The sequence below is a fragment of the Micropterus dolomieu genome, linkage group LG21 (genome assembly GCF_021292245.1).
Source record: "Micropterus dolomieu isolate WLL.071019.BEF.003 ecotype Adirondacks linkage group LG21, ASM2129224v1, whole genome shotgun sequence".
Classification (NCBI taxonomy): Eukaryota; Metazoa; Chordata; class Actinopteri; order Centrarchiformes; family Centrarchidae; genus Micropterus; species Micropterus dolomieu.
The window spans coordinates 35,834,248-35,844,838 of NC_060170.1; the positions used below are offsets into that span (position 1 = coordinate 35,834,248).

At 45.4% G+C, this 10,591-nt stretch overlaps 1 protein-coding gene across 2 annotated transcripts in view; it reads right to left on the minus strand.

Moving 5' to 3' along the window:
• Positions 1–10,591, minus strand: part of LOC123960175 (rap guanine nucleotide exchange factor 1-like) — a 26,768-nt gene that overhangs the window by 5,885 nt on the left and 10,292 nt on the right. For both annotated transcript variants that reach the window (XM_046034773.1, XM_046034775.1), the window contains 9 exons: positions 9,746–9,901; positions 7,851–8,089; positions 5,720–5,769; positions 5,522–5,642; positions 5,372–5,450; positions 3,001–3,085; positions 2,029–2,121; positions 375–563; positions 204–288 (listed from right to left, as the gene is read on the minus strand). In XM_046034773.1, the coding sequence (XP_045890729.1) occupies positions 204–288; positions 375–563; positions 2,029–2,121; positions 3,001–3,085; positions 5,372–5,450; positions 5,522–5,642; positions 5,720–5,769; positions 7,851–8,089; positions 9,746–9,901 (1,097 nt within the window). The remainder of the gene's footprint in view (positions 1–203; positions 289–374; positions 564–2,028; positions 2,122–3,000; positions 3,086–5,371; positions 5,451–5,521; positions 5,643–5,719; positions 5,770–7,850; positions 8,090–9,745; positions 9,902–10,591) is intronic.

Consider the following 10,591-nt stretch of genomic DNA (forward strand, 5'->3'; position numbering starts at 1 on the left):
CCCCCGTCACAATCTGCCCCCCCCGTCACTCTCTGACCCCGTCACTCTCTGACCCCCCCGTCACAATCTGACCCCCCCGTCACTCTCTGACCCCCCCTTCACTCTCAGGTGTGGATGCGCCCTGAGACTACAGGTGTATATCAGATTTATACCGTGAGATATTATTTATGAGCCCGGCCGAAGCTGAAAGGAAAGATTTGAACCTCGATCTTGCAGAAGAGCTCCGAGTCCAGCAGAGTCAGCTGTTCAGCTAAATCCTGACTCCTGAAGTCCAGAAGAGTTCCTGGTCTGACAGAGGACAGAAGGAGACCTGTTGAGGTCTGAGAGAATGAGAGGACTGTCAATCATACAAGAGGTCAGAGGTCAGCGCTTACCTGGCGGCCACGCCCCTGGCTGCGAGGGGGCGGAGTGACTGAGGAGAGCCAATCAGCTGCCACCTCTGCTCCATCTTGGACAGGATGTTGGAGCGCAACAGGTGGGCCAGACCCAGCTCTCCACCAATCAGGAGGCTGAACACCAGGTCCATCAGCAGCAGCAGCAAATCAGAGTCCAGCTCTATCGCACTGCACACACAAACGGGTTCTATTTACACCGCCATGACACCAGACACGCCTCATGGGAAAAAAACTTCCATACAACAGAAAATATTCTGCACAAACTGCCATATTGCACAATATATTTATGCCTATTAACATTTTCCAATATATATATTTTTTAAATGCGTTCAGCGTGTGTGTGCAGATCAACGTCATAAAAAGTGATTCAGTGGAACTCAATAAAACTATATGTTCTTAAAACATTTACTATCAGCTATTCAGAACATTTATTTTCATCATAGAACAAAACGTACCAGAAACACCTCATTAAAACCTGGATTAAAGGCTTTCTAACATTTTATTTATTTCAGTCTGGTTTTGTGAGAATAAAAGGATTTATGATGCAGTATATCGAAATGACAGAGATGTAAAGATAATAATCAAATGGGATTGCAACGCTTTGGGGGTCGGGACACGTGCTATAACTTAAATGGCTCAAAATGCCTTCCAAATATCTGTCCGGTGTAGTGGACACCGTGCATGAAAGGCCCTCAGCGTTCAGACTCACATTCAGGGAGGATTTCTGGTGTGATTTCATTTTCCATAAATAACAAACTTGATCGGTTTCATGTATTCAGTGTTTCACAGCCTTCCCAGTGTCGAGGTGGAGACTCTGAACACCTGGGGTCTCATTTATAAAACCTCACTCGAAGTTTCCGTGCGCCCAAAAGCCTAAAATGGGGTGCCTTATAAAACCGTGAGCAAGTTCCCTTTATAAATCACTGTCAGCTTGAAATGTGGCGCCTGAGAGGGCGCTCCATGTCCGACCCTCCAAACAGCCACAGCTGCCTGCTCATTAATATTAATAAGTAATTTCTCCTCCTGTTCACTTTATTGAGGAGAATAAACTGCTGCATGGAGGATTAATTAATCTGAGACAACAGATCTGAGGCTCTTTTGCAGAAACAGAATCTGCGTTTGTGTTTCTGATCCTGAATCTTTTTGTGGCTGCAAATGATCTGAAATTGTGTTTTTTTTATTGCTCACTTCAGGGAAAATCAGTCAAACGTGTGTTTGTTTCTTCAGAAAGGCTTTAAGCCTGGAATACTATACTATACTACTATACTATACTATATAATACTAATAGAGGGGATGTCTGGATTTATTCATCTCAGACCGCTTCATCCTTCTGCCACGTGAGGCGCCGTTTCTCTTCTCTTTATGTGCGTTCGCATGGCTCAGAGTTTACTCACAGGACGCACATTCTCCCGTCAGCTCTGCTTTTTATAGATCACGAGCTTTGCTTGGGAAGTGGCGTCCGCACGTTTCCAGCCCTGTTTTGTACCGACGCAGCGTTTATAAGTGAGACCCCTGGTCACATAAACCTACCGGCCTGACAGACACGGAGCTGAAGGGACTTTGTTGTCTCCAGATAATGAGATGATTAAGACGATCTGATTGGTTCAGGTGTGTGTGTGTGTGTGTGTCTCACCACAGCTCGTCCACCACTCTGACCAGCAGGTGAAAAGTCTTCTTGGCGGCGGTCAGGTCTGCAGGCTCCCGTCCTTCACACAGGTGTCTGTACGTGCTGAAGGTTAAAGATCCACAACAAACTGAACCTGCCAGTTAGAGGGAAACACCTGGACGAGCCGAGGCCTGTACCACGAAGCTTATCCAGGTAACTGCGGGGTTAACCAGGGTTTTCAGCCCAGGTGAGATGTATGTCTGCGTGGAACATAGCTGAGTTATCTAGCTAGCAGCAACCAAACAATGAACGTTACATGTTGCCGACGTATATTGTGTGAGACGAGAGACGTAGTTCATTGAACGGGTTTCACACAAAACCACATGTAACTTTAAGCTGATGATACACGGGGCAACTTTTTGAGCAATGTTGCTGGGCAATGTTGCTAATGGCAAGTCTGACTATGTTTTGAACGGATATCGGCGGTGTGGGTGGTGGAGTGGTGGGGGAAGGGGATTACGGTACTAATCTTTACTCATTACCATAGATGGCAACGTTGTCCTGCACGATTGCTCTAAAAGTTTCTCCGTGTATCATCAGCTTTAATGTTTTGCAACAAACTGCGACTTTCTTGACGAACAAAATTATATTTTAAACTGACAAACATCATGTGTGTGATTCAGGGCTCAGCTCACAGGATCAAAAGATAAGCTGTCTCTCGCCGTTGACTAGCGTACATATTATTACTGAAATAAGATGCCATGGGCCGGAAGCAGAAGCGAGTGACTCAGGCTCTCTATGCACCTGCGTACGGTTCCTGTTTCAGATCAAATGCTTCTGTATTGTTTTATTAGTAAAGTCATATATTAATAATCCTGACAGCAGTGTGAGTGGTTTTAATCTGTTTTTAGAACCACATGTGTACACAGTGTTAATACAGATCACAGCGACCACGGTCCGACACACAGATTTACACAGGTGAAAACTGACTCAGGATATCTGTGCTGGAGTTTGCTGATGACATCGTTTGGGCTGATGAAGCTCCTGTAGGTGCAGAGGAAGGCTTCACGGTACAGGCCCTGTTCTACACACACACACACACATACAGAGTTATTAATGCTATGCATTAATAAAATTATATTTAACATTGTTTCCCTAAAATTATACTCTGCCAATGTTTTTATTCTTTAGGTTTAAAAACACAAAACGAACACTTGTATTTCCTAAAACTTAGTTCACTGCTGACATCACATGATTCCAGCATGGCTCTGTGTTTGGGGACAGAAGAGAAGATTCAGCAGGTCTGTTGGGAACCTTAGGGTCTGAAAAGCCTGAAACCTGCGTTCTCTCTGACAGCCAGCAGGGGGCGACTCCACTGGATTGTATAGAAGTCTGTGAGAAAATGTTTCTACTTGTCAGCTGATTTATTCCCTCAGTAAACACTTTCCTGATGAGTTTATGGTCTCAGTCGCTAGTTTCAAGTCTTCTTCAACACAGCATGATGTTCATTTAGTAAATTATGGTCCCATTTAGAGGAACAGAGACCAGGAAGCAGGGGAGGCTTTAGGGCGACCTGTCAATCAGGATAGAGGCGACTCGTCTCTGCTGCTCTGTGTAAATTCTGTTCAGCGCTGCTGAAAAATCATTCATTTCCAGGTTCCTCATCTTATTCAGGTGTTTGTACCAGAGCAGGTTTACATGGTTATATTTTTGTCCTACTGCACATTGCTGCAGCTCCTCTTTTCAGCCTGTGTTGGAGGTTTCGTTTTAGCTATGGAGTGATACATCTTGTCTCTAAATGATCTTTGTTGGGAGTTGCACATGCTCAGTTCCTAGTTAAGGACTACTAGCCAATCAGAAGCAGAGAAGGGCGGGTCGGCGAGAAGCCGGTAAACGGCTCGGGTTCAGCCGGACTGGAGCGAGAGTTTCAGAGCGGCGAGTTATTAATCTGTATCCATAAAGTTTTAACTGAGCTCTGTCTCTACATCACAGGAACAACTTTCTGTCCACTGACTGCCTGGAGGGTAGCTAGTGTTTGGAAGGGAGAGGAGAGCTGTGTGCTGCAGCTCGCCGTTTCTGAGGGCGTGTCGGAGTCGCCGCTCGGCGAGCGTTATATGAGGCGCTTTAGCTTTTATCCCTGTGACGTCACAGGGATGAAAGGGAAGCGGCTGGACTACAAACGAGCTGTTTTCAGTTCAGAGCAGAGTTTTCTGTGAGAGATGGGAACTCCCTTTGGGCTTTTTCACTTTGCAAACCTGTTACAGGCACAAAAAGGTACAGAACTCAATTCATTTGAGTGACGTTTTCACGTGACGTCACACTCCAATGAAAACGTTAATTTCCGTTGCCTGCCAACCAATATGCAAGTGATACACTGTTGAGTTTGTTACTTTTTGCGTTGCCAAAATGCTGGATTGTTGTTGTGCCTTCGGATTTACTAATCGAGGAGACAAGCCTGAGCTGTGTTAGGAGAGGGATTCCCCCAGAAGGTAAAAGTAAACATTACCGCAGTCGAGCGGCGGCAGGGACCTGGCGGTTTTTAACGGTAGAAATGCGGCAGCAGATACTGTAACCCAACACTTTCAGTTTGTGTTCATATCTTTCTTTTTCTTAAGTTGGAAGGTGATCCAAATAAAATTTGACTACTTTTTAGGCGTCTCTATGGGGGAGTCGCGGTGTGAGCCGCTATGTTGGTCGTTGTTTTGCCCTCCAGGTCACCGCACATGTCACGTGACTGAAAACTATGAATAAAGGAGAGGAAACAGGCCAAAAAGCAGAATACCACCTCTTTAAGCCTGTTTGTCACTAGCCAAAATTAGCATCCCAGCTACTATCACAGTTAATGTGAACTACAGATGCACTTTGCTGACCAAGCTAGCTAGCTCCGCCCTCTTGTCCAAATATGGTCACGTCCGGTTCCAAAAAAACAAGATGGCGACAGGCAAAATGCTTCAAGGCTTCAAAAAGGCGGTCCATAAACCAACGGAGGACGTCTCGGCGGCTACGCCCAATACTGTTATACCGTCTGTGGTCAGGTGTAATGAAGACTGAACTCTTTTCATGACCGCGGCTGAATGTCTGTTTCATCACTACATGATGTAGTTTCATCCTGACAGTCCATCAAACTGTGATCAGCTTCCACGACTGGACTCTTTTCTTCTGTTGCCTCCCTCTACTCCCTCTCTCAGATGAAGTCCCTAGTCCTGAACTCTACTTCCTGAAATCATCTGGTCCACGGTGTGTTTTTATGTGTGAGCCACAGACGCTCTGCTTCTTTTTCTGATTCTGAAGCAGATGTGAATATTTACTGTGAAAATTTCACACAACAAAAACAAATCTGTATGACAGCTAAGGGGAGGCGAGGACTCACCGGGGCTCTTGTCCGTCTCTGTGGCGTAGACCAATAGGATGTCAGGTGAGGCTGCCTTCACGTCCGGCCCCTCCTCCTCCTGAGACAGACAGAGATCAGTTAGAGGTGAGGCGCTCTAGAGAGGTCAGAGGTCAGAGGTCAGGACCGTACCTCAGGTTTCATTGTGATTCTGTGGAGGATCTCCTTGTGGTTGGTCAGTAACACCTCCTCCTGCTCCTGCTGCTCCCTGCTCCTCCTGCCGGGCTCCGCCTCCTGCTGGAGACCCTGAGAACTGCAGAGCGGAGCGGCGTCACTGGGTGCTCCAGTGTAAATGTGTGTGTTACCTGTCTGTGTGTGTGTGTGTGTCACCTGTCTCTGCGCTGCGTCTCCTCATTCTGATCGTCGCTCTCAGCTGGATCCTGATGACCACACAAACAGATCAGGTGATCAATAACAGTGATCAGGTCACAGCGCTCCTGCTTCTTCATCATCGTCACACGATGAAGCTTTTTGATGGACAAATTGTAACCTCCCCTATACAAGACCAAAGACCAGGTCCCACAGGGCGAGGACCGTTTGCTCGCTCACGTCATCAAACTGTTACTGAACATGATCAGCTGATGATCATATCGCTAATTGATAATAACTGGGCTGGTTGATAACGGCTGAATAATAACAGACCAAATGGTCTTAACAAAGTCCTACTGAAACCAGTGAGGGTGGCTGGTACCGTAAACTCAGTCAGTCACTACAACAACATTTAACGATTCATCAGCTAATCCATTTTCAACAGAAGTCAGTTTGATAATTGGTTAATTATCATCATTTTTACAATTAAAATTACATTTGTTCATTTAGCTGACGCTTTTATAAAAAGCGATTTACAATTGCTCTATATGTCAGAGGTTGCACGCCTCTGGAGCAACTAGGGGTTAAGTGTCTTGCTCAGGGACACACTGGTGGATGGGTCACAGTGGGGGATTGAACCCGGGTCTCTCACACCAAATGCATGTCTTATCCACTGTCTATCACCACCCCCACATTTTGTTGCAGAGAAAAAGCCATCTTTTCTTTCTATTGCCCGAAAATATAAGTTTTTGTCCAACCAAATTCCCAAATATTTGTAATTATCAATGGACTGAATCCAGACCAGGCTCAGACGGGGTTCTACCTTGATACCTGATCAGGGGAAAAAGTCATAACTGTAGTTTTGATTGAGTTTTAAAGCAGTTTCTGATCTGATAGAGCATTTTGCAGGGTATTCAAGGCGGTATCTGCTGTGGGGGCACAAGAGTACATAACTGCATCATCTGCATACAGATTGATACTTACAGAATTTGAACTTGAAAAACATTATTAATGCAAACTAGAAAAAGCAAAGATCCCAAAACTGATCCCTGTGGAACACCCTTCGTAACAAGGACTGGATTGGACATGTCATCAGCATGTTTAACCTTATCTATGGACAACTGGTCAGATAAAAGTGGAGCCATTTAGCCGCTTTGCATCCAATGCCAGCACCAAGTAATCATGGTCCACAAGTGGTGTTTACTGTACTGTGCCCTGATCCGAAACCTTTGTCTGTATTTAAAAGTGAGTCCAAATGTGATTTAAGTTGGCAACTAGTGATTTTTGAAAGGACAGCGAGATTAGAGATTGGCCTGAAACTGTTCATGTCAGATCGGTCGCCAGCTTTAATTGGGGTTTAAAATAAGCTGGCTGAAACCTGATTAAGACTAATTGACATGTTAACCAAACATAAAGGAACAGCTTCATTTCTCAGAACAAAAACAAACTGACGAGCTTCAGAAGGAAGTTCTGTGTTTCTGGCTGTTTTGAGCATCTAATAGAATCAACAGCTGCTGATGATCCAGATACTCAACAAGTCTAAAGAAGGCCAGTTTTATATCTTCTTTGATCAGCACGATGTGAGTGATTAAGGGTTTTCTAATGATCAATCAGCCTTTAAAAATTATAAACTTTGATTAGCAAAGAGAGCGAGTCGTTAGAGCACAGGGTGATGGCTACTGATAACAGGCCTCTGGAGATATATTATTACAGACCAGATGTTTGCAGAAACAACATCTCCTCTGTGTTTCTGATCAATCCTCGAGACACTAAATGTCCAAGTGTTTGTTTCTGTGAATCAAACACTTGGACATTATTCTGCTGATTTCTAAATGAAAGTCAGAAACAGACGGCAGAAAATTTAATGAAATCAGGTGACCGTCTCTCTTTCCTCATGAACTAATTCATTCGTTCACCTTTCGTTGTTTGCCTTTAAATGAATTCAACACTTTGTTTAAAGTTGAAAGTGTCAAATTAAAAGCCTCCCAGCAGCTTGCAGGTCTCCAGTACGCCTTAACGTGAAATATATAAATATCAGTCAGGAACACCTGAGCCGAAGGACCACAGGTGAAATGATTGTTTTCATCCTTTAGATGTTTTTTGTATTTGGAGCATCGTGGCTGTAGGCGTCAATCAGTCAACCTGTGTGTACCTGCAGTCTCTTCTTTGGTGGTAGAACTGGAGCAGGAAGCAGCTCAGGTGAGGGGGCGGAGTCTTGAGTGTTTGTGTCCAGGTGCGTTTCCAGGTGTGTTTCCAGGTGTGTGAGCTGGTAAGCGGTCTCCACCTCTCGCTGCCTGTTACTGTATCGCTGACTGGAGGTCAAAGGTCGCTGGTAGAAGCTGGCTGCTGACTGAGCGCTGTAGGACGAACAGAACTGGAGGTACTCGTGGACTGGATGAAGACAGACAGAGAGAGACAGACAGACAGGTATCAAATAAAAAGTAGCTTAGCACAGAGAGCTGTGTTCAGTGCTGGTTAGTTTCAGCGGCTCTTCTTCTTCGTTGGTTCCCTGTAAACTGGGGAAACGCCTGTATCCTACTCTACGTGTCAGCAACGTGAACCCAGAAAGGTTTCATGTTAGAAATGTCCAACATTCAGAAACTGCCAGATGCTAACCTGCATATGTTGGACAATTGGCATGATCACATATGTGTGATCATGAAATTCCATGAATTTGCATAATCACACATATGTACAATATTTCAGAAACTGCTTGGCCGATTTGGACAATACTGAAGTGGTTTCGCAGGTTATTGAGGAAGCTGGATGCATTTCTGACATTTTCAACCAGAAGTGGTCGTATCTCAACTCCTGCTGGGCCGATTGAAAGTCAATTTAGAAATTTTAGTGGACTCGTTGGATTGGACACATGTTATATATTACATACATATTATATAGATGATTTATAAATTGTAGGATAGACAATAATTCAAACGATGCAGAACATTTTAACATTTTAACTCACAGACAGTCTGAGGAGGTACCGGAGGGAACAAAGGACCCCCCCAAATTAGAATAATATGACTATGGCTAACTAATATCCTCAGAAAAAGAGACCCTGCTCTGCAGCTTCAGCTCATTATGTCTGTCTTCAGTACTGGGGGGCGACTGGTTGTTGGAGCCAGAATGAAACCCCTCACTACAAATCAGCAGCTCCCTCCTCTCTGATGAAGTGAAGCAGGTCACCAGGTTCTACCCACACATTGAACCTTGAAGCAGACGGGCTCCAGCAGCAGGAGACCACACCGGGGGCCACTCCTGTCAGCTGAGAACAGGAAGCTGAAGCTACAGTTCACACAGGCTCACCAACACTGGACAACAGAAGAAGGAAAAACCTTCCTGGTCTGATGAGTCTCGATTTCAGCTGCGACATTCAGATGGTCGGTCAGAAACAACATGACAGCAGGGATCCATCCTGCCTCGTATCATCGGTTCAGGCTGGTGGTGTGATGGTGTGGGGGACATTTTCTTTGCACACTTTGGGCCCCTCAGTACCAACTGAGCATCGTTTAAACCCGACAGCCTACCTGAGTGTTGTTGCTGATCACGTCCATCCCTTTATGACCCAGTGTACCATCTTCTGATGGATAATGTTCCATGTCACAAAGCTCAGATCATCTCAGACTGCTTTCTTGAACATGACAATGAGTCACCAAGATTCACATCATGAACGTGCAGCCGACAAATCTGCAGCACCGGTGTGATGCTGTCATGTCAACATGGACCAAAGTCTCTGAGGAAGGTTTCCAACAGGTTGTTGAAAGTGTGCCACAAAGAATTAAGGTTCTGATCCGGTACTAGCAACGTGTCCCTAATAAAGTGGCCGGTGAGTGTAAATAACCTCAACATAGACAACATTTCATAAAACATTAAGAAACGTCGTCAAATTAAACCATTTTGAGGTTTGAAAATGTCAGAAATAGATTCTGCGTCCTCAATAACCTCCAAACCACTCGAATATTAATTAATAATTAATTAAATAAAAACAATCATGCTCAGTGCAGGTTAGCGTCTGTCTAAATGCTGGAGGCTGGTTATCAGACTCACTGTGTCGCTTCTTCTCAGGGAGGGGAGGGGGCGTCTTGCTGGGGGACATAGGGGACAGCAACGCATCAGGACCAGTGACATCATCACAGGGGGCGGGGCTCTGTTCCTGAGGGGCGGAGTCAAATCCAAACGAAGGGGCCTGAGGGTTCATGGTTCCTGCTCAGAACAGAGAGAGGAGTCAGAGAGACAGACAGAGACAGACAGAGAGAGACAGAGAGAGAGACAGAGAGAGAGACGGAGAGAGAGACAGAGACAGAAAGAGAGAGACAGAGAGAGAGACAGACAGAGAGAGAGACGGAGAGAGACGGAGAGAGAGAGACAGAGAGAGAGACGGAGAGAGAGACAGAGACAGAAAGAGAGAGACAGAGAGAGAGACGGAGAGACAGAGAGAGACAGACAGAGAGAGACAGAGACAGAAAGAGAGAGACAGAGAGAGAGACAGACAGAGAGAGAGACGGAGAGAGACGGAGAGAGAGACGGAGAGACAGAGAGAGACAGACAGAGAGAGACAGAGACAGACAGAGACAGACAGAGAGAGAGACAGAAAGAGAGACAGACAGAGAGAGAGACGGAGAGACAGAGAGAGAGACGGAGAGAGACAGAGAGAGAGACAGAGAGAGACAGAGAGAGAGAGAGACAGAAAGAGAGACAGACAGAGAGACAGACAGAGAGAGAGACAGAGAGAGAGACAGAGAGAGACAGAGACAGAAAGAGAGACAGACAGAGAGAGAGACAGAGAGAGAGACAGAGAGAGAGAGACAGAGACAGAAAGAGAGACAGACAGAGAGAGAGACAGAGAGAGACAGAGAGAGAGAGAGACAGAAAGAGAGACAGACAGAGAGACAG